The sequence below is a fragment of the Hippopotamus amphibius genome, chromosome 3 (genome assembly GCF_030028045.1).
Source record: "Hippopotamus amphibius kiboko isolate mHipAmp2 chromosome 3, mHipAmp2.hap2, whole genome shotgun sequence".
NCBI classification, from domain to species: domain Eukaryota; kingdom Metazoa; phylum Chordata; class Mammalia; order Artiodactyla; family Hippopotamidae; genus Hippopotamus; species Hippopotamus amphibius.
In genome coordinates this window covers 156,531,090-156,556,176 of record NC_080188.1, presented here as the reverse complement: position 1 = coordinate 156,556,176, position 25,087 = coordinate 156,531,090, and the positions used below count along the sequence as shown (strand labels likewise).

General features: G+C 39.9%; 2 protein-coding genes across 4 annotated transcripts in view; both read right to left on the bottom strand.

Moving 5' to 3' along the window:
* The window catches only part of LOC130849399 (membrane cofactor protein-like), a 36,630-nt gene extending 24,319 nt beyond the window's left edge, over positions 1 to 12,311 (bottom strand). For all 3 annotated transcript variants that reach the window (XM_057728264.1, XM_057728263.1, XM_057728262.1), the window contains exon 1: positions 12,129 to 12,311. In XM_057728264.1, the coding sequence (XP_057584247.1) occupies positions 12,129 to 12,249 (121 nt within the window). In that variant the 5' untranslated portion in view covers positions 12,250 to 12,311. The remainder of the gene's footprint in view (positions 1 to 12,128) is intronic.
* Positions 12,312 to 12,345: 34 nt separating this feature from the next.
* The window catches only part of LOC130848829 (membrane cofactor protein-like), a 66,462-nt gene continuing 53,720 nt past the window's right edge, over positions 12,346 to 25,087 (bottom strand). The window contains exons 12-13 of the mRNA XM_057727208.1: positions 23,393 to 23,629; positions 12,346 to 12,525 (exon numbers count right to left, since the gene is read on the bottom strand). Of these exons, the coding sequence (XP_057583191.1) occupies positions 12,346 to 12,525; positions 23,393 to 23,629 (417 nt within the window). The remainder of the gene's footprint in view (positions 12,526 to 23,392; positions 23,630 to 25,087) is intronic.

The following is a 25,087-nucleotide window of genomic DNA, read 5'->3' as shown; positions in this document are numbered from 1 at the left end:
TCAGCCAGGGACTGTGGCCTGACATCAGGTAGGTAATGCGGAGTAAATAGATTCTTGGCAAGATTTTAAATGACTGCCCCATGTTTTTACCCAAGTGGTAGTAGTGGCAAAGGATGTGCCTTGCTGACTTTAAATAACAACCTTTGAGCTTTTGGTTTGTTGAGAAATAAAGTGAACTTTCATTCAACACTAAATTGAAGACATAGCATCAATATTCTTGGTTTTAAAATGTATTTATAGGTATGTATCCTTCCCCACTTCTTTCCAAATCCATTTCAAAACTCACCTTTCTTCTTTTCTATAGTATATAGCACTCTGCTCAGATTACTCTTCCATATTTTGAAACACAAGCACTTATCACTTCAGGCTCAGTTTCCTCTCAGAAGCCAAGGTCCTAGAGGGCAAGGATCACATGCCTTCTTTTTGTACTAAACTCTCTACACACTGGGTGCTCAAGAAATGCTATGGTAAGAGGTAAATCAAATAAGCACTGTGGATTTCATAGATCAAAATAAATATGGGTGAAAATATTTTTAAAAATATGGCCTCCTTTTGTTTCATATTAGTGAATTGAACATTTTATAAATAAATGGACACCCTTTAAATATCAAATTTTATTACTTTGGATAGCCTTACACAAAAATTGGTTTCTTGAACATTACTGTAAATGTAATTTAATCTTCCTTCACTGATTACTGGGTCGTGCATTCCCTTAGAAGCTCCCTGCAGTAGCTGTTTGGGCTGTTTATCCAATATATCCTGACAGTAAAGCTGCTATATTGCTATGCTGTTAGAATTTTTTACTTCTTGCCTTTTTTTGTGGAGGGTTCTTCCCTAGAACAATGCCATTCCTACTTCAGCAAGTTCTCTTCCTTTTAATTATCTGTACACTTGAGAACCTTATACATCTGTTAGAAAATTCAATAATATAATGAAGACACATCAAGTAAAGTCCTAAAGGGCTAAAGGAATGCAGAGGTCTTTCCTATAAGGTTAGGGACCTAAGGAGAAGGGAAACAGACCTATTTTGATCCACGAAGAAACTTTTCTTTCTTACTCCCTGGATCTAGGTCTTCAGACTAAGAGACTGGTCAGGAGAGAACTGTAAACAAGTGAAGTGTTACCCTCCTTTTACATCATATTCTAAATTTCAAACTCCTCTCTTGATGCTCTGTCCAACATTTCATTTACCCCATGTCCTGAAATCCACCTATTGGCAAGATGTTTTCAAAATTTCCACTATGCTGATCTTAATATATGAATGCTCCTTGATCAACTGCCCAAAACAAAACAAAAGCAAAATGCAAATTTAAAAATGTACTTATTAAAAACATTGTTTAAAGATTAGTATAGAGTTGAATTTTATTAATAACATTAAATTTACTGAATACTCTGAGCCAGACATTCTCATTTTACAATAGGAAAAAATGGGCTAGAAATGCTTTTTAGATACAAATGTATAACATCATTCTAGAATTTCCCAGAACCAAGAAAGAAATCAAGTTAACAGCATGCCCATAATTAAATTATACAAGTGTTCTTTGTTTTATGCATTTGATTTCAGTAACTAACACAAAAGCATATCATGAAGAAAGAATTCCTGATATTACTCTCACATACAGTGCTCAGTATGGAAAAGAAATGTCAATCGAATGGTTTAATCCATTCAACTAAATAAGTATTTCTTCCCACTAACATGCATCATGAAAGATATGCTTTCAACAATGTGCAGTTTAGAATGTTTGCTTTACCAATCAGTTGATTACAAGCTTTATACACTGTAATGATTGGGTCCAATATCATATTTTTTAAGCTCTTTATTGGAATATAATTGCTTTACACTCTTGTACCAGCTTGTGAGGTACACCAAAGTCAATCAGCTGTATTTATACACATATCCCCATAGCCCCTCCCCCCTGCGACTCCCCCCCCACCCTTCCCGTCCCAGCCCTCTAAGGCATCACCCATCATCAAGTTGATCTCCCTTTGTTATACAGCAACTTCCCACTGGCTATCTATTTTACAGTTGGTAGTATATATACATCTATGCTACTCTCTCACTTCGTCCCAGTTTCCCCTTCACCCCCCGCACCCACCAACCTCGCATCCATTCTCTGCATCTGCATCCTTATTCTTGTCTTGTCACTGGGTTCATCAGTACCATTTTTTTTTTTTTTTTAAGATTCCATATATATGAGTTAGCATACAATATTTGTTTTTCTCTTTCTGGCTTACTTCACTCTGTATGACAGACTCTAGGTCTATCCATCTCATTACATATAGCTCCAGCTCATCCCTTTTTATAGCTGAGTAATATTCCATTGTATATATATGCCACTTCTTCTTTATCCATTCATTTGTTGATGGGCATTTAGGTTGCTTCCATGTCCTGGCTATTGTAAATAGTGCTGCAATGAACATTATGGTACATGTTTCTTTTTGGATTATGGCCTTCTCTGGGTATATGCCCAGTAGTGGGATTACTGGATCATATGGTAGCTCTATTTTTAGTTTTTTAAGGAACCTCCAAACTGTTTTCCATAGTGGCTGTACCAACTTACAGTCCCACCAACAGTGCAGGAGAGTTCCCTTTTCTCCACACCCTCTCCAACATTTGTTTCTAGATTTTTTGATGATGGCCATTCTGATTGGTGTGAGGTGATACCTCATTGTGGCTTTGACTTGCATTTCTCTGATGATTAGTGATGTTGAGCATGTTTTCATGTGTTTGTTGGCCATCTGTATGTCTTCTTTGGAGAAATATCTATTTAGGACTTCTGCCCATTTGTGGATTGGGTTATTTGCTTTTTTGGTATTAAGCTGCATGAGCTGCTTGTATATTTTGGAGGTTAATCCTTTGTCTGTTGCTTCATTGGCAAGTATTTTCTCCCATTCTGAAGTTTGTCTTCTTGTTTTGTTTATGGTTTCTTTCGCTGTGCAAAAGCTTTTAAGTTCCATTAGGTCCCACTTGTTTATTCTTGATTTTATTTCCCTGATTCTAAGAGGTGGGTCAAAAAGGATCTTGCTTTGATGTATGTCATAGAGTGTTCTGCCTATGTTTTCCTCTAGGAGTTTTATAGTGTCTGGCCTTACATTTACTTTAATCCATTTGGAGTTTATTTTTGTGTATGGTGTTAGGGAGTGTTCTAATTTCATTCTTTTACATGTTGCTGTCCAATTTTCCCAGCACCACTTATTGAAGAGGATGTCTTTTTTCCATTGTATATTCTTGCCTCCTTTGTCAAAGATAAGGGGCCCATATGTGCTTGGGCTTACCTCTGAGTTCTCTACTCTGTTCCACTGATCTTCCTCTCTGTTTCTGTGCCAGTACCATACTGTCTTGATCACTATGGCCTTGTAATATAGCTTGAAGTCAGGAAGCCTAATTCCACCAACTCCATCTTTCCTTCTCAAGATTGCTTTGGCTCTTAGGGGTCTTTTGTGTTTCCATACAAATTGTAAGATTTCTTGTTCTAGTTCTGTGAAAAATGCTATCACATGTTTTTAATAATCAAATTTCTTCTCTTAGATTACTGAATTCTTTTTTCCTGTGAGGAGTTTCAAACTAAACATTCCCAGCTTTGGAAAGATAGTATTTTGACTAAGTTTTTTCTAGATAGTTTGCAATATAATTATTATTAGGCTGTCATTTTATACTTTAACAATAGTTGCCATTATATAATATGATAGGCTGAATTCAGAAAATTCGCCAGTTTTCCAGATGAGTTTCAGGAAGATGAAACAGTCTCTACTATGGACCAAGAGAACTGTTTACCTTCTGTACACTTACAAAAATCGTGCAAGCACTCTCTACCTGCTTACAAAAATTGAAAGTATCTCTCTTACTCAAGCACACACCCACATCCCTGCCCAGGTGGTACCTTCAGAAAATTATGGTCTCTGACCAAAAATGGAACCTCAGTGAAACCTGACCATCCCGCCCCTTCCCTCACTGTGTACACAACATATTTTTTTAAATGAATATCAAGACAAAACTTTATTGAAACTAATGTCCATGCTTGTATAAATTAACTTTTTAAAAGGCTGGTACAATGCTTGTAAGCAAGAATATCTGTATTGTACAACACAACATCTTTTTATCAAACTTGGAAAATGTGCCTCATAAACATGATCTAGTTGGTGGGAAAGATGAAACTGGGTGGCAGACGCATCATCAGTTACAAGGGAAAAATACTAAATGCCAACCCATACACTGCCTTCAGAAACAATACATTATTATTTTTTACTTTCTGTCAGTTTGCCTTTCCTTGTAGGTAGGCTTAGGCACAGGCTTGGGAGAAAGGCTTAATGTTTATAGAAAATGCCCAATAAGGTATTTTGACTAGTTAGAATTCACCCCTTTACATGGTTAACTTACTTCCTTGGAACTTTTAACATGTATAAAAAGTATGATGGTAACTAGGTGAAATGAGGCAGGAAGACAATAAATATATATACCAAGGAGTTTGGATGCTCAGAGGTGGGTCTCTCGTGACAGGGGTCATTCGTGTTACCTATTTTAAAACTTTCTTTGATTTCTCAAAATGCAGACTCTTGCATCTAACCTATCAATTTTATTTCTCAATTCCCACTCATTTATAAGCCATATATAAGTTTCTGAATAGGTCTTCTTACCAGCCTTACCACCTTTCATTCAGTTCATTTCCACATTGCCACCAGGCTAATATTGATATGATACTTATGGCCAAAGCTCTAGTCAGATACCTTTTTATTTTATAAAAATTCCAGTTTCATTGAGATATAATCATCATACAGCACTGTGTAAGTTTAAGGTGTATAGCATAACGACTACACTTACATACATCATGAAACGATTACCACAATAGGTTTAGTAAACACTCGTCATATTATATAGATACAAAATTAAATAAATAACTTAAAAAGTGTTTTCCTTATGATGAGAACTCTTAGGATTTACTCTCTTGACAGCTTTTATATATAAGGGACAGATTGCTAACTGTATTTATCATGTTGTACACTACATGTCTAGTACTTATTTATCTTATAACTGGAAGCTTGTACTTTTTGACCACCTTCATCTAATTCTCCCTCCCCTCATCCTCCATCTCTAATAACCACAAATCTAATCTATTTTTCTATAGGTTTGTTTGTTTTTAAAGTATTTTTGACTTACAACACTATAATTAACTTACAATGCTTCTTCCTGTTATGCAACATGGTGATTTGATATTTCCATACATCTCAAAATGATCACCATGAAAAGTGTAGTTACAATTTGTTACCATACAAAAATGTTACATAAATTGACTATATTCCCCACACTGTTTGTACCTTCTCATCTCCCTCACCTATTTCTCTCCTTCCCCTCCCCCCCTCCCCCCTGGAAACCAACTGCTTGTTCTATGACTCTGTTTCTATTTGTTTGTTTTATTTTTTAGACCCACATAGAAGTGAAATCATACATTATTTGTCTTCCTCTGTCTGACTTATTTCACTTAGCATAGTACCCTATAGTTCCATCCATGATGTTGCTAATGGCAAGATTATATTTTTTATGGCTGAGTAATATTCCATTTTGTATATAGCCATGTAAATATTATATATACAAAATAATATACATATATAATATTTACATGGCTATATACACATATATAGTAGATATATATAATGTTTATAATATTTACATGACTATATACATATATATAATACATATATAATATTTATAATATTTACATGGCTATATACATATATATGTACTATATATATGTATATGGCTATATACATATATATGGCTATATACATATATATATTATATATATATGATTATTTTAAGTTGATGATTTCTTAAGTTTGGTGCATTTTAATAACCCTGCACTTTTATTCCTCCTTCCACATGTTCTGTTTTTGACATCATGCTTTACATCCTTTTGTTTCTTGTATGTCTTAACTACTTATTATGAATATAGATGATTTTACCCTTTTTGTGTTTTAACCTTCCTACTAGCTTTATAAGTGGTTGATCTACTACATTTACTGTATATTTGCCTTTACCAATGAGCTTTTTCCTTTCATAATTTTTCTATTTCTACTTGTGGTCTGTTCTTTTCTGCTGAGAGTAATCCTTTTAACATTTATTGTAAAGCTGGTTTCGTGATGCTGAACTTTTTAAGGTTTTGCTTTTCTGTAAAACTTTTCATGTCTCCTTCAAATATGAATGATAGCCGTGCCAGGTAGGCTATTCTTGGTTGTAGGTTTTGTCCTGTTATCACCTTAAATATATCCTACCACTCCCTTAGGGCCTGCAGAGATTCTGCTAAAAAGTCAGCTGACAGCCTTATGGGAGTTCCCTTATATGTAACTTGTTACTTTTCCTATGCTGTTTTTAATACTCTTTAATTTTGCCACTTTAAGTACAGTGTGCCTTGTTGTGGTCATCTTGGGTTGATCCTGTTTGGGACTCTGTGCTTCCTGGATCTGGAAGTCTGTTTCCTTTACAAGGTTATGCAAGTTTTCAGTTGTTTTGTCTTCAAATCTGCTCTCTCCCATTTCTCTCTCTCTCTCTCTTGTCTTTCTGGCACTGCTATTATGCAAATGTTATTACCCTTAATGTTGTCCCAGAGGTCTCTTAAACTGTCCTCATTTTTTAAAAATAAATTTATTTATTTATTTAATTTGTTTATTGGCTGCATTGGGTCTTCGTTACATGGGCTTTCTCTAGTTGCAGCGAGCAGAGGCTACACTTCATTGTGGTGTGTGGGCTCCTCATTGCAGTGGCTTCTCTTGTTGCAGAGCAAGGGCTCTAGATGCATGGGCTTCAGTAGTCACGGGACACGGGCTCAATAGTTGTGGCACATGTGCTTAGTTGCTCCACGGTATGTGGGATCTTCCTGGAGCAGGGCTCAAACCCTGGTCCCCTGCATTGGCAGGTGGATTCTTAACCACTGCACCACCTAGGAAGTCCCAAACTGTCATCATTTTTTAAAATTCCTTTTTCTTTTTTCTATTTGGCTTGAGTGATTTACATCACCCTGTCGTCCAGTTTGCTGATCCACTCCTCTGTATCATCTAATCTACTGTGGATTCCTTCTAGTGTATTTTTTATTTCAGTTATTGTATTCTTCATCTCTGGTTCTTCATATTTTCTAACTCTTTGTTAAATCTTCTCACTCTGCTCATCCATTCTTCTCCCGAGTTTCTTGAGCACCTTCATGATCATTATCTCACACTTGTTGTCAGGAAGATTGCCTGTCTCCAGTTCACTTAGTTCTTCTCCTGGTAATTTATCCTGTTTTTGTTTATTTGTTTGGGATGTATTCCCCCCTTGCCTCATTTTGCCTAATTTGTCAATTTTATTTCTATATATGTGCTTGTTATGTCTTCTGATCTTGGAGAAGGGACCTTATGTAGGAGACATCCTACAGGGTACAGCAGCACACTACCTTCTGGCCATTAGAACTAAATGCTCTAGGAGTGCCTTCTATGTGGACTGTGTCGAGGCTGCCAGCCACTGGTGTAGGTCTGGGTCCTGGCATGGCTGGCTACATGGGCAGGGGAATCCCAGTCCTGGTGCTGGCCCAGTGATAGGTGGGGCCAGGTCACAAAGTGGTTGGATGTGGAGTCCTGCGGGGGGAGGTGTAGAACCTGGTCTCATGGTGGCAGGCTGTGGGGCCAGGGGGCCCAGGACTAATGCTAACCTGCTTGTATGTGGGACCATGACCCAGGTGGGTTCCACAGTTGGTATTGATTGGTTGATGGATGGGTTCAGTTCTTAACATGGTTGGCTGAGGGGCCCAAGGTGTCTTGGCAGTTGTGTTAACTTGCTGGTGGGCTGGGACCTTGTGGGAGTTGGCCCTAGTGCTGGCTTGGTGGGCAGGATCAGGTCCCAGTGTCTCTGGCTGCAGGGCCCTAGGGGTCCTGGAGTTGGTGTTGACACACTAGTGGGCGGGGCTGGGGCTCAGGGGCTCCAAGGGCTGGTGTCCATCCTCTGGTGGGTGAAACCAGGTCATGGGTCTTGTGCCGGCCTGCTGGATGCCCTGTTCTACATCTGGCTATTGGGTAACAGGGATCCTAGGTTAATGTTGGCCCACTCTTGGGTAAGGCTGTGTCTTCAGTCTTCTGGTGGGCAAGACTGGGTCATGGGGTGGCCGGGGGCTCCAGATATCTTATGGCAGCCAGCCTGATAGTAGGTGGGACTATGTCCTCACTGACTAGCTGCCTGGACTGGGGTGTCCCAGGACTGGTGCTGACTGGCTGGTGGGCAGGGCCAAGTCCCAGCACTAATAAGCAAGGTGGAGAATTCCAAAATGGTACCTGACAGCACCAATGTCCTCACAGTGGGATAAGCTCCCTGAAGTGGTTGTTTCCAGTACCTATATCCCCAGTGTTTCCTGCCACTTTGTAAAGCTCTCCAAGATTAGCCAGTGGGTCTGACCCAGGCCCTTTTCAAATTACTGCTTCTGTCCTGGGTCCTGGGGCATGTGAGGTTTTGTATGCATCCTTAAAGAGTGAAGTCTCTATTCCCTAGAGAGCCCTGGCTCTCCCAGAAGGAAGCCCCACTGGCCTTCAAAGCCAAATGTTCTGGGGGCTCATCTTCCCAGTGTGGGACCCCTGGGCCGGGGAGCCCACTGTGGGGCACAGATACCTCACTCCTTGGAGACAACTTCTGCAATTGTAATCATGACAATTGTAATTACAACTACCATTCATCAGTCACTTATCCAGGGGTATGTGTCTTGACTAAACCACATCTTTGCCCCTCCTACACATCACATTTTGGTTCCTTTTTTATATCTCTAGTCGTAGAATATTTTTCTGCTAATTTCAGGTTGTTCTCATCAATAGTTGCTTTGTAAATAGTTGTAATTTTGGTATGCCCATGGGAGGAGGTGAGCTCAGTGTCTTCCTACTCTGCCATCTTGGCAGTTCCTTCCTCCAGATAGCTTTCACTGGCTCCCTGATGCCCTCATGATAATGTTTAAGGCTCCTTGACATGGCCAACAGAGCTTTAATATCTGCTCACTCTTGCACCCTCTCCTAAGCCATAATCAATTCCACTAATAGTGCTCATTAAATTACTCAACTTACTGTAGCACTCTAGACCTCCATGCATCATTTTATTTCAGCTTTGACCAGAGATCCTTCCATTCCTCTCACCCACTCATCCTTCAGATTCATCTTAGATCTCACTTCTTTCTTGAGGCTCTTAACATCTCTCACTCAAAAAATTAGGTTAAGTGTCCTCATGATGCCCCAATTTACCTCTTTCACAGCACTTTTCAATCTGTAATTGTTCATTGTTTATACTCCCTAGGAGGCTGTAACCTTCTGGAGGACCACGTCTCATTCATCACTGCATTTCTAGTTCCTAGTGCCAGAGCTGAAGCAGCACTGTTACCAGTTCTATACACTCTTGGATCAAAATTCATATTCTTTACACTGTTCAGCCAACCGGTTCCAGAGATATCTGCAAAGCATCACTTTTTCTTTGCTGCTTTTATACCTGTTTTAAGGTGTTTTTTTTTTTTTTCCCCATTGGTTCAGTTACAGACATTTCCCTTTATCAGGGTTTGTAATTTCTTTCATGTTAAAATATTTATGCTTTATTATTTTATTATGAATACATTCTCCATTACTGCTATGAATAGGAATAGTATTGTAAGATTATCAAAAGTGAACTCCAAATATTGTGGGTTATATTTTTTTCCTAAAATATGTCAGTGAAAATTTGTTTCTTAAAACAATAGGGATGGTATGAATCATATTAGAAAGAGGAAATTTAAGCACTACCTGTGCCAACCAATATTTTAAGTGTTTCATTTCTGGTAGAAGAGCTCCTTTCAACATTTTTTACAAGGCAGGTCTAGTGTTGATGAACTCCCTCAGCTTTTGTATTCCTAGGAAAGTCTTTATTTTCCCTTCATATCAGAATGATAACTTTGCTGGATAGAATATTCTTGGGTGATGGTTTTTATCTTTCAGTATTTTTGAGAATGTCATTCCACTACTTACTGGCCTGAAAACTTTCTGCTGAGAAACCTGCTGATAGCCTAATAAGGGTTCTTTTATAGGTTACCATCCTTTTTTCCGTGGCTGCTTTAAAAACTATTTGTCACTGACTTTTGACAATTTTAATATGTATTTTAGAGGTCTCTTTCTTTGAGGTAATTAGGTGTTTTCTTAGCTTCATGAAATTCTATATCCAGTTCTTTTCTAGGTTTGGGAAGTTCTCAGTTGTTTCTTTTTTTGAAAATTAATTAATTAATTAATTGGCTTCATTGGGTCTTCGTTGCTGCACATGGGCTTTCTCTAGTTGCAGCAAGCAGGGGCTACTCTTCATTGTGGTGCGTGGGCTCTTCATTGCAGTGGCTTCTCTTGTGAAGCATGGGCTCTAGGCATGTGGGCTTCAGTAGTTCTGGCACATGGGCTCAATAGTTGCAGTGCAGGGGCTTAGTTGCTTTATAGCATGTGGGATCTTCCTGAAGCATGGATTGAACCCGTGTCCCCAGCAATGGCAGGGGGATTCTTAACCACTGCTCCACCTGAGAAGTCCCATCAGTTATTGTTTCTTTAAATAAATACTCTGCCCCACTCTCCCTCTGTTCTGGGATACCCATGATACCCATGACCTTAATGTTGCTGTTCCTAAGAAAGTTGGATAGCTTTCGTAGAATTTTCTCATTTTAAAAAATATCTTATTTCCCTTTACTCTCCTACTTGTATCATTTTAGATTTCCATCTTTGAGTTCACTAATTCTTTCTTCCATAGATCTCCTTATCGCCAATGCCTTCTAATGTATTCTTCATCTCATTTAGTGAGTTCTTCACCTCCTGAACGTAAATTTAGCTCTTTTTTAGAGTTTTATTCTCTTTGGCAAAGTATTCCTTCTGTTGATCAATTTTATTCCTCAGTTAACTGAACTGCCTCTCTGAGTTTTCTTATGGCTCATTGGGTTTCTTCATGATAGCTATTTTAAATCCTCCATGAGTTAGATCACAGTATTCTGCGACTTTAAGTTTGGTTTCTAGGAGTTATCATTTTCTTATTGTGGTACAGTGTTAGTGTGGTTCTTCCCTGTGCTTGATGGTGCTCCATGATGCTTGATGGTTCCTCCGCCAGCGCCTCTGAAGCACTGAACTGCCTGATTGATTTTAATGATTTAACGTCAGAAATTAGAGGTCTTTTTTTGCTTTCCAGCAGGTGGCAGTATAGCACAAGTCTTTGGTTTCTCTTACCTGTGCTGCCTCTGGTAATAGTTGCAAGTGGGCCCTTTTCACCCACCTCTGCCTCTTTTGCAGGTGTTGCCCAGCGGCCACCTTATCACTTTTTACGCCTCTGTGGTTGTTGGTGCCTTGTCTGATGCCCACATGGGGCACAGAGGTGGTGAGTTCTGCTGCTGTATTCAGGATCCTGAGTCACAGCCTCCCTCACCAAAGGGGGACTGGGAGGGTGGGGGTGCAGCTGCGGTCCCACCCAGCACCTGCTCTCACCTCACTGCTACATGCAAACATGAGCGTCCCAGCCCCACATAAAGCAAGCAGTAGCTTCCCTGCCCCCACACTTGCACTGCTGGGTGGCCACTTCTACAAAGCACACACCCGGGAACACCCTGCATGGGCTCCCCCAGCCCAGCCCGGCCCAGCGGGGCACAAACACCCCACTCGCAAGGTATCACCCCGCCCAGAGAACATAGGTCAAACCCTCCCCACAGGCACAGCACCAGCCTAACAACATCCCCAGGCACCTGGGCACTCAAGAGCAAGCCGTCCCCATCAGCACCAGGTCAGCACTGCAGTCCGCAAACGGCTCAGTCCCAGAAACACCCTGCAGGCTTTTACTAGTGACCCAGCTTGGCCCTTGATAAGCCCCAGCTGCGCCCACCACCTCCCCACCGCTTACTGCCCACCATCAAGGAAGTCTCCTCCTCGGGCACTATGTGGTCCCCATTCCCATAGATCCCCGCACAGCACGACCCGCAGACACTCTGGCCACACATTCTACCCCAACGTCTTATGACCCCGGATGGACGCAGCCTCCGGGCTCCGACCTGAGACAAAAAGCAAAACTCCCCAACCCTTGTTTCCTGTCGGCCTGATTCCCGATCCGCTCTAGTTCGCCGCCAGGGCGCACACTCTCTCCAGGCTCCTACCGGAGAATACGGGTAGCAGAAGCACTAGGGCCACCAAACGCATCCCAACGAAGCACCAAGTAAAAAGGGGACTCTCCAGGCGGCCGGGAGGTGTCTTGCGCGATAGGTAAGCTGCTATCATTTCCTAGGAGATCAGCGAGAAACCTGAGGCCAGCCCCGCAGAGAGCCGAGCTCAGCAGACGCAACAATCCCTACACTCGCAAAGTGCCAAGTGCTGTCACGCAGGTGGGCGTGGCCTGGGCCGCGCCAGGGGCGGAAGTGAGGAGCCGGTGAGGCTGATGGGCAGGGACTCGGCTCCGGGGCGGCGCTTAGGCCTGGAGGAGCGGGGCGTGGCCCTGGTGTGGGTCTGACCCTCCCGCTCGCACCCTGACTGTCTCTGACTCCTCAGTGTGCAGACCTAAAGGAAAGACCCGGCAGCTTGAGGGAAATGGCTGGTTCACCTACGCAGGAAGGGTGGAAAGGAATCAAGGGCTGGCGTGGACATCATTGTCCCTTTTCCGGAAAGCTGGATTAAAGAATAAAGCGCACGGACCTGAGAATAGAAACCTAAAGCCCAGGCAGTGGATCAGTGTGGGGCCCACACCCCTCACGACTCCAGTTTGGACCTGGGGCCCAAATCGTCCGGACACCCGGGCCTTGCTCAGTCTTTGGCATTGGTCAGGCATAGTGCGGGACAATTGTTGAGGTTTCCGTGGTTGAGCGTCTGCTACTGGAGTCTTTCATGGCCTGATAGATTTCAGAATTAGGAAAGGTTTGGTCATTGCTCTCCCAACTGCTGAAGTCAATTAGTATCCCCTGTGTTCCCAGGAGAGCACCCCTGGGAAGGTAAATTATTGAACAACATCGGGCCATTAGCATACTGGGTTTCAACTCTATGGAGCCTTTGCTCCTGAGCAACCAAGTGTTTTATTGAAGATGAAATACACATGCATGAAAAAGGTAAGGACAGGGGTACATTACGTGCCAAATTCTTGGAAGCAATGAATGTCATTAGAGTTGGGATGGGTAAGAATTGATTAGGTGAAGTGGTTAAGGGGGAAAACTTTTCTTTTGAGACAGTCTTGCAAACAATGCTGGAAAATTAAGAATGGACACGATTTATTTGTAAAGCTGTGAGTAAACCTGTATGACTAGTAGAAAAAAACAAAAGTAGTAATTGATACACACAAATAGAGATTCGTGGGAAATATTCCAAAATTAACTAATAGTTGATAGGATTATGGATATTTTATTTTCTTTGTGCTTTTCAGCTTTCTATATTTGATCCTATGTACATTTCAAATCAGGTAAAGAAATTAATTATTTACATAAAACCTATACTCCAAATGCTATTTTCTTCATAGAATGGTGGGACAGAACCTGAATCACTCAGAGTTAAAGTATGAAAGGATGGTGAGAAAATGCAGATTCTCCCTATAAACCTCAAATGCATCAGCTGGAATTACAAAACTTTTTATACTTTTAATCAATTTTATTTCTGAGATGTGCTAAGGGTATTCTGTGATTAAAAAACAACGGAGATTTGGATTGCCATATACACATTACTAATAAGAAAAAAAATACCAAATTGTACACTCTAAATATATGCAGTTTATTGTATGTCAACTGTATCTCAATAAAAGTTCTTAAAAAACAAACATAAAAAACAGAAAGCAATGGAATTTCCTCTTCCTCCCATACCAAAATAATTTTTTGAATTCTTGGCAGAGCATGTAACACCCAAAATATAGGAGTGATGTATAAAATAAACACTTTAGTTTCTTGGGTTAAAAAATCCAGACATTACATTATAACACAATTAAAGGGGATATAGTTAAGGAGACAATGAAAGGAAACCCAGTGAGAGGGAATCATCATTTCTTTTAATTCTTACAGTTGTGAAACAGTGATATAACAGAAATGTTCTGTGGCTCAGTTTTGGCAATTACTTGTGAAAGAGAGAATTCACTTATTGTTCTCTGCAACCATCTGTACACAATGTTCTATGTAAATTATCTCAATAAAGCTGAAAAAAAGTTTCCCATCTATTTTTAGGCTTGCAAGTAAGTTTTTTGTTTGTTTTTTTTTTCTTGTAGGAGTATTAATTAATTAATTAATTAATTAATTATTTAAACCTTTTATTGGAATATAATTGCTTTACACTGTTGTGCCAGTTTTTGCTGTACAACGAAGTGAATCAGTTGTATTTATACATATATCCCCATATCCCCTCCCTCCTGTGACTCCCTCCCACACTCCCTATTCCAGCCAAGTCATCACCCATCATCAAGTTGATCTCTCATGGGAGTATTTCAAAGGTAGGAAAGAAATATGGTTGATTTTTGGTTTCCTAGTTACAGGTGCTAGATTGGATTCAAAGTTTGGGTTTTACTGAAACTTTCTTACAATCAGTGAAATTTCTGCACCTAGTGGTTCAACAAACCATTCTGAATATAATTTAAGCTTTCACATAGATTTCTTTAACTTCTTTTGATTTAACCCAACTGAGGCTCCATTTGAAAGGTTTTGAGCCTTATTCCCTATTTTTCCGGACAAGTTCTATGGAGCAGGGGTAGTTTTCTTGCTGTGTCTCCAGTGCTGAGACAGTTCTAGACCTATACTAGGTGCATAATAAATGCTCATTAAATACTGAATGGAATAAATGGGCGTTGCTGTCAAGTGTATTTAACATGTCTCTGCCAACCCTCCCCCAGTGTGGATTTAACCAATTGCTGGGAAGGTTCTGAGATTTTTTTTGATTTTAATAATGTTAGGTACCATGTAGAAGCAGGATTTATCTCTAAAAAGAATGAGCTACAAGTGTCTTCACAGAAAACTGTCCTAAATCAGGCAGGCAAGCTGACCTGTGAAGTAGATCTACTGTCTAACCCTTAGCCTTGAGATCCTTTTAGTGACCAAGTTCAAAGGGAGAGTATTGACTGTGAACTTCCTAAGGTCCTGAGAGGAAGAGAACTCAAGAGTCAAGACTTTGAGTGAAGTAGGGGCTTAAACACTAGAGGTTCCTCCAACTCCCCTGAAAGACTTTGTTAAACTGCCAACAAGAAAATAAGGAGAGAAAGGAGAACATGATTGTTTGTAGACCAGGTTTTGAGCTGTGTCGTAGCTCTCCTGCAAGCTTTAGGAATGGAGGTAAGGTGGACGGAGGTGTCTGGGGAGGTCATTAAACCAAGGGGGACTTCATTAAATAAAATAATGTTAGATGATCCTTTGCCTCCTAAGTTGGCATTTTTACATGTTGCTTTCAGAGGTGGGGGTAGCAGCTGAAGGGGCCTGTGAATGCTCTCAGAGAAGACTTTCCCCTGTCATGATGCTTTACAGGTTAGGTATTTGTGAAAACCTGAAAAAGAATGGCTAAACTGAGGAAAATTAAACCACCTTTTGGGAGCTCTACTACCTCTGCTAGCACCTGCCGGCAAATTGACCTTCTTACTTGGCTGTTACCTTAAGAGCACACTGTGGTGCCACACCCAACACAGGGATTCTGAACCCAGTCAAGTGCAGAAAGGAGGGCATTTCTCAGAAGGATCACATATTCATTTTGTTTCCTCTTGGCTTTTCAAAGCTTTAAAAAGTAAATATATTTCAAATCATATTCCATAAGTATGGTTGCAAAGATAAAATCTTTTATTCCTTTCTCATTATAACGGTGGAGAGAGTATATTTAAACATCACAGATTTTAACTTACATCTCACACATATATGTTATTCCAATCTATCCAAAAGGAATATATTCTGATCTGTAAAAGAATAATAACTATTTAAGAATAATAACTATTTAAGAAAGACATGTATAAAGAAACATATGAAGAAAGATCAGCAGAAAATGACTTAAAATATTAACAATGGTTATCACTAGGTAGTAAAATTACATGTGATTGATTAGTTTTACATACCTTTCTCCTGCATTTTCCAAATACTCCTCAATGGTCCTCTTCTATATTATAAACATTTGAAAATAAGAAAGAAAACTGACAGACATGTTAACAGAAATCCTGGGTGACATCTCCTTTCAAGTCATTCAGACTACTTATATATCCTAAGTGTAGTTTTTGGCTGACTAGATAATATGTGCTTTCAGCACAAGTAAAGAGGGTGAAGAGGTGACCATAATCCAAACTAAGAGGAGGGAGCTTCACTAGGTACTGGGAGAGCTTCAGCATCATCAAGTGCACGTTTGCATCTCTGTGAAGTCACTTCAAAGATTTTATGTCTCAGATCTTATTTTGTTGAAATGAATTGACTCCTTTCCAATCAACATTTTAACTTGAGGTGTTCTCCAGCTTTACAGTACTTTGTTGTGGAAGAACATTGAAATACCAGATTTTTATTTAGATGACAGCATGGTCGACAACTGAAACTACCCAGAATTTATATGCTGATAATCACGATGCAAGCATTACACATAAATTACAAATTCAAAAGAAATGTTTATTGCCCTCTGTGGTGGTTGCTGTGTTGAGCACAGGATAGTATGGCATAAATTGAGACACTGAGTAGAAAAGAGAGAGTAATGAGTAACTTAACCTTTCCTCATTTCTTCTTTAGTCAAAGGAAAAGTGCTCTCAGGGTTGAGCAACTAAATAAAAAGAGCCTCATTCCAGAACACGTACGGTCACTTACATCACACAAAGAGATTCTTTGAGTCTCTTTGCTGAACAATGGTTTTGTGAGAGGAAAGTAAACAGGAGCTGGTACTTTTAGGAGGATCACCTACAGATAGCATGTTCCCTTCCCCTAATCACAGTCATGATTGAAAGAAGATGTGTATAGTAGAAGATCTTCAAATGTTTCCTGGGCCATGATGAAAACTGTTTGCTTCCTTAAGGCCATGAACACTGTCCTTGTATCAATGGGCAGGACCTTGATGAAACCCTTCAGGTTACCTGACACCTTCAGACATTATTTTACCTGATCCCTCATCATTATTCTCCTTCTACCTCACAAGACTTCCCAACATCATGGATTACCTGCACTATCTTCGAACATTCTCATGGCCTCCAATATGAGGCTGTGTCTTTGGAGTCTGCTTCTTTACCTCTATTGCCCTCTCTGCTCTTACACGTGATCTGAGTGCACAGGTGTTGAGCTTTGTACAGACTCTGACTCACTCCCTATTCATCGTACGTTGCCACAAATGATTAATCTTGCTCCTTTGGAACACTGTGGCTAAAAAAACAATTTTAAAAGAAAAATTTGAGACAAATTCATTAAGGACTTCCTACCATTTTATTAGAAGGTGGTAAATAGTCAGTGTGTACAATTTGAGATGCTGTAAATTATGGTTTCCAAAAATTGGGGAATAAATGTAATTTTGATAAATTCATTCTCAGATATTTACTGCACATTTCTAATTTGATTATCTATACTCAGAAATGATGGAAATTAAAAAAGTGATCCTTACGCAAAAGTTAATTTAGCATGGGAAAGAAAACATGTAAGCACAATGTATAGTAAATTAAAGTTACTCAATGTTTGAAGAATGAAAGAATAAGCAGGTAAACAAATGCACTTAAGTTAAAAGTCATGATTGTCAAATACTATGGGATGTGTTCATATACAGTTTTGAGTAATGGGAGAAATGGCTGTCATTTGGTTAAAAAAAAAAAGGTTTTCAATATTATACAGTGAGTATAAACTCAGTTACAAACCTGGAAATGTAAAATAATATGCAAAAAAGCTTAAGAATACTAACCACTGGAAGGAGCCCATTACAGTTAATTTTTATATTCTTTATATTTTTCTGTATTTTCTAAGTGTTCAATAATCAGTGTGTATTACTCAAGGGAAACAATTTATTTAAAAATATAGAAGGGAAGTACTGTGAGTTCCAAAGAAAGTCATCAATTTGGACTGGAGTTGTTTGGGAGAGCTTTTTAGGGTAAGTGAATTCTGAGCTGGGTTAATGCAGCTTAGATAGAAAGAAAGGTGAAACATATTTTAAGCAGGTAACCTGGCAGGAATGAAGCCAAGTCAAATGATATTTTAAGCACTCTTTTGGAATATTTTTTAAATGAACTCTTATAAAGACAACCTATGTCTTTGTAGTCTGCTATTGTTTTGTCTGTTTATATTTGGCTGCAGCACAGATGGCTGTGAATCATTTTTGTACAATTTTTCCATCCTAGTACCCCAATAGTAAAGGAAAAGGAATGCATCACCCAAGAGACTTGGAGGCATAATTTAAAGCATCCCTGAAAGCACAATATTCTCTGTTGTATTCACTGTAAAATATCCTGCCTTATTTGCCTTCTGCTCCATTTTATATATATTTGTGTTAATATAGAAATAATTCTATTTTCCCTTCAAACTATTGGAATAACACTAGAAAAAATATTCTCATAGGAAGCCTTGCCATTTTTATCCCAGGCCTTTATATCCTATTGGTATACTGCCCAGTCATCCTCAGAACATATGCAAATGCCCATTAGAGAAGGATCAGGCTAGATGATCTTTAACGCTTCAGAGTGTGAATTTCTAATACTGAATTCTTAAAAAACAATGCACATTTTGTTTCCATAAATATTAGTGAAAAACATGTTATTCCAGGGGAAAGATTACACAGAAGCAAATTGAGTAAAAGGCAGATAATACAGACAGAGCTTTGCAAATTTATTTCTATTTAGGAGAAAATAGGATATAACCTGTATTATTTTTTGTTGTTCAGAAAAAATTAAATTGCTTATATTTTGGTTAACCCTAAATGCTCTCCCACCTCTTTACCTTCTCCTGTATCCACTTCTACTACTCTCTGTTGAAAATAAGATTTCTGACGTGTGTAGCTATGAAATGCTAGGTTTAGATTAGTGCACATTGATATCTGAGGACGTAGGTTAGAAACATAGGAAATTTACTAAAAAATGTGGTATTTTTCATTCTGTTACCTACAGGAGTGGACTAATTCCCTTCAGGGCTTTCGGTGTTGCTGTTTCTAAACATGTCCTGAGGATGTTATGGATAGGAAAATTTTGGACTTTTGGGTATGGCCAGAGTGAGCAAGAGCCTGATGAATTGCTCTATGTGATTAAGAAAAATAGAAATACTTTGGCTTTTTGTGTCATGCAGTCTCTGGGTCTCTGTGGCATGTGAAACTCTGTTCTTAAGTGAAAGAGTCATAGACAATAGATGAATGAATGAGTGTGGATGGCTTCCAGTAAAACTTTACTTACAAAATGGTTAGTTTTTAGTTCAGTGATTTCTAATAATCAATCTATGTTGTGTGGCATTTTGGGTTGCAGTATAATTTCCCTTTTCACCTCAACCTTAAGTAAACAGCTACACGTTTATTACACAACAGCTTGTGGTAAGGCTACTTTAAATAGGTGGAATGAGAGATAAGGTGTGGTACAAGCCCAAGTGGAGGAGGAGAGAGCAGTCATAAGGAGGCCAGGAGAGGTCAAGAATTCAGTGGAAGTCAGAGAGCAGGGGAGGAGGTAAAGCCAAAGTCTCCAGAGGATCCTTAAGAGGTTCCACACCTTGAAGGAATTTGGAGCACCTGGAAGCACACCCAAGGAGCTAATGCTCACATTCCTCAAGAGGAAGAAAAGAGTGCTACTTCTCCAAGGTCATAGCATAAATGCATGAAAGTATAGGGATGTTTTGAAAAAAGGCAGTGCCTGTGCGCAGCACTGACAGTTATCACACCAAATCACTGGGAAAAAAACCCCACAAAACAATAATTCAAGAAAAAACAATAACAAAGGAGTTTCCAGGTCCTGAAATACATTCCAAATTTTTTGGTATCAGTGATCCAACTAGTGCAATAGCAGACTGTCACAAGAGGATCTGCAAGAAGAAACTTCTGCTTGGAGCAGATGCTGGATCTTCCAATCACATCTCCCTTCTTTCTTCAGTGAGATCCTCTTCTGCTGGGAGCTAGTTTCACATGGTGGCTTAGATTTTCCATCTTTGTATCTAGGACAATTTTAAATCAGTGTTTTAGGAGTAAAAATTGCAGCAGAGCAAACAGTTGACAGTAGAGGAATGACTGCTTTTGGGGCCACCTCCTCTCCTCCTGACACCTGAGCCTGTTCAAGAAAGGAAGAACTTGAAAAGTAAAATACACTCTTGAATGTGTTGGATTGTGTAGGGTGACAGTGCAGGGATGGGGTTGTGTTCAATAGAAACTCAGAGGCTTAAGTAGAGCCAGGGGTTGTGATAGTCTTCCTATTGACAGGTAGTGGCAGCCACCAGCAGTAACCTGCTGGTAGCGCCTCTGAGCACATGATCCGGCTACGCTGGGTTGGGTACTTGATCGCAATAGGCAAGGGGGGGGCTGTGGACCCAAAGGACTATCTCATCATATCAGCACTGTCCACCCACTCCTAGATGCCATGGAACATTCAGCTGCAGTTGGCGAGCAGCTGAAATCAGACTTGCCACCTGCACTGTCAAGGTGCAGCACCCCATCCAGCACCACTGGACCCATCTCTTGCACAGGCTGACTGATTTCTCCCAGTGTTCAGAGTCTGTTTTTGCCTAACACCATTTGAAATCAGTTATGAAGTAGGGGGAAAAGCAGCAACCTCGAGGCCTCATGCCAAGTCTGGTCAGCAACAGCCTGTGGCTTCCTGGAAGATGGATGGGCAGAGAGGGGGGAAGGAAGGTTACACTTTTTCCTACTAACTTCTTTAACTACATCTACAATACTTTATGCAGAGATAATAGATCATTTAATGGATTTTTAGAAATAAATCACTAAAATTTACCTGATGTCCTCAGTTTGCTGAAATGTGATAGAGCTGTAAACTCTAAAAATTGGTTATTGTTAAATTATCTTTCTGTTAAGTGGAATCTGTTCGTGCATCCTGACCTTAATAAATGTTTTACTATATTTAATTTATCATGTCTTTGCTTTCTATCTTTTGCTTTTCATTCCTAATTGTATGATGATGAGAAGTGGGGTCCTGAAAAGTTAATTTGCTGTACAAATCTTACCTACTTCATAATGAATTTGAAGTCTGTTACAGCGGACAGATATTAAAAATGTAGCCCATTAAGACAAGAATGAAATTCTATGAGCCAAGAAATAAAATGAGAAAAAAAAATTACAGAAGAGAGAAGTATTGCAGACCTGGGTTGAAGGATGCTACTTGTTGAACAGAAAACTGACCTTGGTTCCCAGTGGGCTGCAGCTCTGAAGCCTCTGCAGTCAGTGTTCCCTCAGAGAAGTTGGCATAACTAAGCCTGTACTCACATGGCCTTTAGAGGGAGGAGCACTGATGAATTCAGCTGTGTTATAAGAGATGCAGGAGAATTGCTACTTTCACTTCTTAGTTTCTATCAACCCTTGAAGACAGAGTGAACCAGTTCTGTAAAGGTATTCAGAGATGAGCCAGATTTGACTTCTCAGAGGATTAAACCTGGGGACTCTTCAGGTAGGAGGGCTGTGTCCCCTTGATTGACCTTTTTGCACTGGAGATGCAAGGCCAGCTCTGACCTACCTGCAGGACTTTTATTTCACGTCAGTTGTTCTCCATAAGTGGTGGCATCTCAACCACCTGGGAAGCCTTTCTAAGTCCACATCCTTCCAGTCTTCCCCAGCTGGCTGCCCTGCCCAGTGGGGTGGGGGTGGGGCGGGTGAAGCATCTGTTGGGAAAACTTCCAGGGAATGGGATGCACTCCCTCACTGTAGCTGCAGTGCTGTTTCAGGCTGTTGCCTGCAGAATTCAGGCTCTAATTCCCAGGATATGGTGGTGGGAACAGTTAAGATCCTGAATTGTTTTATTCACTTGTTTGCTGAGGTAGCTACAATAGACCTATGGGCATAACAGCTTTGGGTCAATTGTAGCAAACTGAACATCTTTTGATTCATCTACTGTGTCCCTAGCTCCAACCTAGGTATTGTAAACAAAGCAAGTAACTCATGGATTCTGCCAGCAGGTTGCTGTGATTCCAGTTCCCAAAGGAGAAAGTGCTAGATGATTGAGTTTAATGTGAAAGCACAAAAACAGTGACTTGGGACATCTTTTCCATAAAAGTAGTTTTTGGTGCTCCCATGAATGCTTAAATAGTGTTCATGACTGGGTCATGAAAAGCTAAATGCATGCCCCAAGTAACTAACATGCCCCTCGTTCAGGATTGTTTTGCTTTATCCATCTGGATGCTGATAGGTCTTTACCTAAAATTGGCATTCCAAGGTGGTTTTCCTAATAAATTGCTAAGCAGAATGTTTCTTTTAAAGACACCTTGAGTCTGGTTTTCGAGGCCATGCTTTCCACCCAGATAGAAAATTCTTCGTAGGCATGGATCCTGCTTCGCTGAGTTTTGCAACACATTTACTGTAGGCCTGTCAGTGGAGAGGGAGTTGGACTGAAGATACCTCCAAGTTGTACCCGCAAAGAATTCCCACATGTTGAACTAAGTGTTGGTGAATCTTAATAAATATGAGACAAGTCAAGTCTTTGACCAGCTTAGGGTAAACTGTGTTAAATCTCAAACCTGGTAAGTCTTCATGTAAGATGTTGCCTCAGTTCTGCATTTTGAGAATCTCATGTATGGTTTCATGGGGGCGCCTAGCCAAGTAGTGTGTCCACATTTTGAGGCAGTTTAAGAGTTTCCTTGAACACAAGGAAAGCTATGTTTTGTGTTATTCTAATATGATACTGCTCCACCCACCTTCTGATTACATTCATCCACGGATCCATTAGAATAGAGATTTTCAGGTCCCACCCCTACAGGTTCTGGTTATACTGTTTTAAGAATGGGGTCTGGAAATGCATTTTTTTGTTTGAAATTTTCCCAGGTAATTCTACTGTGCAGTCAGGGTTGAGAGCCCCTCTGTATTAGTTTTTCTGTGGCTGTTTTCACAAATTACAGCAAACTTGCTATTTGTCTTACTGGCTTTGGGCTGCTATAACAAATACTACACACAGGGCAGCTTGTAAACAACAGATTTATTTCTCACAGTGTGGAGGCTGGGAAGACCAAGATGAAGGCCCTGGCAGATTTGGTGTTTAGGGAAGAGCTTTGTTTTGCAGACAGTGCCCTCTAGTGGTAACTTCCTGTGCGCAGGGCAGGGGGGTGGAGGGAATTTTATTGGGTCTCTTTTTATAAGGACGCTAATCCAATTTGTGAAGCCTCCACCCTTAGGACCTTCCCAGTGGCCCCCACCTGCTAATATTATTACCTCTGGGGTAGTATTTTAACAGGAATTTCGGTGGGACACAAACCTTCACACAATAACTGTCTAAAACAGCACAACTGTATTCTTTTAGTTCTGGAGGTCAGAGTCTGAAATCAGGTTATAGGCAGGGCCACGCTCCCACCAGATGTACTGGCAGAGAATCAGTTTCTTTGCCTTTTCCAGCTTCCATAGCTTCATTCTTTGGCTTGCGGCCCCTGCCTGCATCTTCAAAGCCAACACGGTAGCATGTTGCATCAGTGGTCACGTTGCCTTCTGCTGTAGTCAAGTCTCCCTCTGCCTTCTTCTTGTGAGGATTAAATGTGATTACATTTAGGGCTCCACCTGGGGGGATAATCTCCCCATCCAAGATCTCAAAGACCTTTTACTTATAAGACAACATTCACTGTTTTCAGGTATTAGGACTCAGATATCTCTGGAGGCCATTATACATCCTCCACAAACAGCAGTATGTGGAACTCATAGAAATGCAGAACCTTGGGCCCCACCTAAGACGTATTGATTCAGAATCTGTGTTTTAACAAGATCATCATGTGATTCACCTGCACACAAAAATTTGAGAATCGTGGTTCTATGGAATCCTACCCAAGCATTCTCCAATAATTGAGTTCTCATCAAATATAGATGAAAAAAGTTTTCCCTTGGACACTTTTTAGATGGCAGTGGATAATCAGAAGACTGATCGTTTCCTGAACACCATGAATAGTGCTCATCTAAATGATAGTAATCTGCAGAATTCTCAATGAAGCCACAAGCCCTAAGCACCAGGATGTCAGATCTCCTGCTTTTTTTGGATAGTTCCACATAAGGCTTGCCACTATGACATGCAATAGTTCAACTTTTTAAGAGCTACATAAGGGTGGTGAATGTTTTAAGCATAAGTGGCTGCCTAGGAATATGAATTTTACTACCCCAAACAGGTTTTTTTGGGCTAGAAAGTCAGGAATCAGGGTGCGTAACTTTCTCAATATGATCCATACTTCAGGCAATTTGATCACTTTCTGCAGGTTTACAAGCCAGAGGGAAGGAAAAATAGTTTATTGACCACACAGACGTTAGCCCTTTTTCAAAAGTTAATTTTCTAGCAGGCAAGCAGAAAGTAGCTAGTTAATTAAAATAAAATAAAAAATGGCTTCTGGGAATTGGCAATGACTGAAATCTGAATAATGACACAGTTTGAACAACTAAGGAAGGGGCTCGTCAAATGCCCTAACAGAGCACAGGAGGGCAGCAGTGCCATGATTATAAAGGCTGCCCACTGCATTCTAGTGTAACCTTTCCTAGATGAGCCTGGAAATGAGGAAAGCAATGTAGGTTAGAAAAAAAAAATCTGTGTACACTCAACTCAATTTTGCATTGTTTCTGAAAGTCAATAGAGTAAGTTAAATCGTGCTCTTGAGTACAAATATATAAATTTTTAGTATGCGAAATTATTCACTCTTGGTTACAATATTAATTGTCAAGAATTACTAAGTTTTAGAATACCAGAGTTGACTATTGTCCTTAAACCTAGAATATTCTTTAACAATTTAAATTTAAATTACTGCCTACCCCAGCCATCTTCAGGATTCTTGTAGAGGACTTTCGTTACTTACCTTAAAATCTCCTCTTGTGTATTTAATGCCAATTTAAAAAACAAACATACTAGAGTATCAAGTTAAAGACAAAATTTGATAAAATGTATTCTTTAATTATAGTCAAACTAATTTTCATCCAGTATGGATATTAGAAAGATTGCTTGTGTGTGTGTGTGTGTGTGTGTGTGTGTGTGTGTGTGTTTTAAACTTCCTTTGGTTAAGCAGGGAACGAGACCTTAATT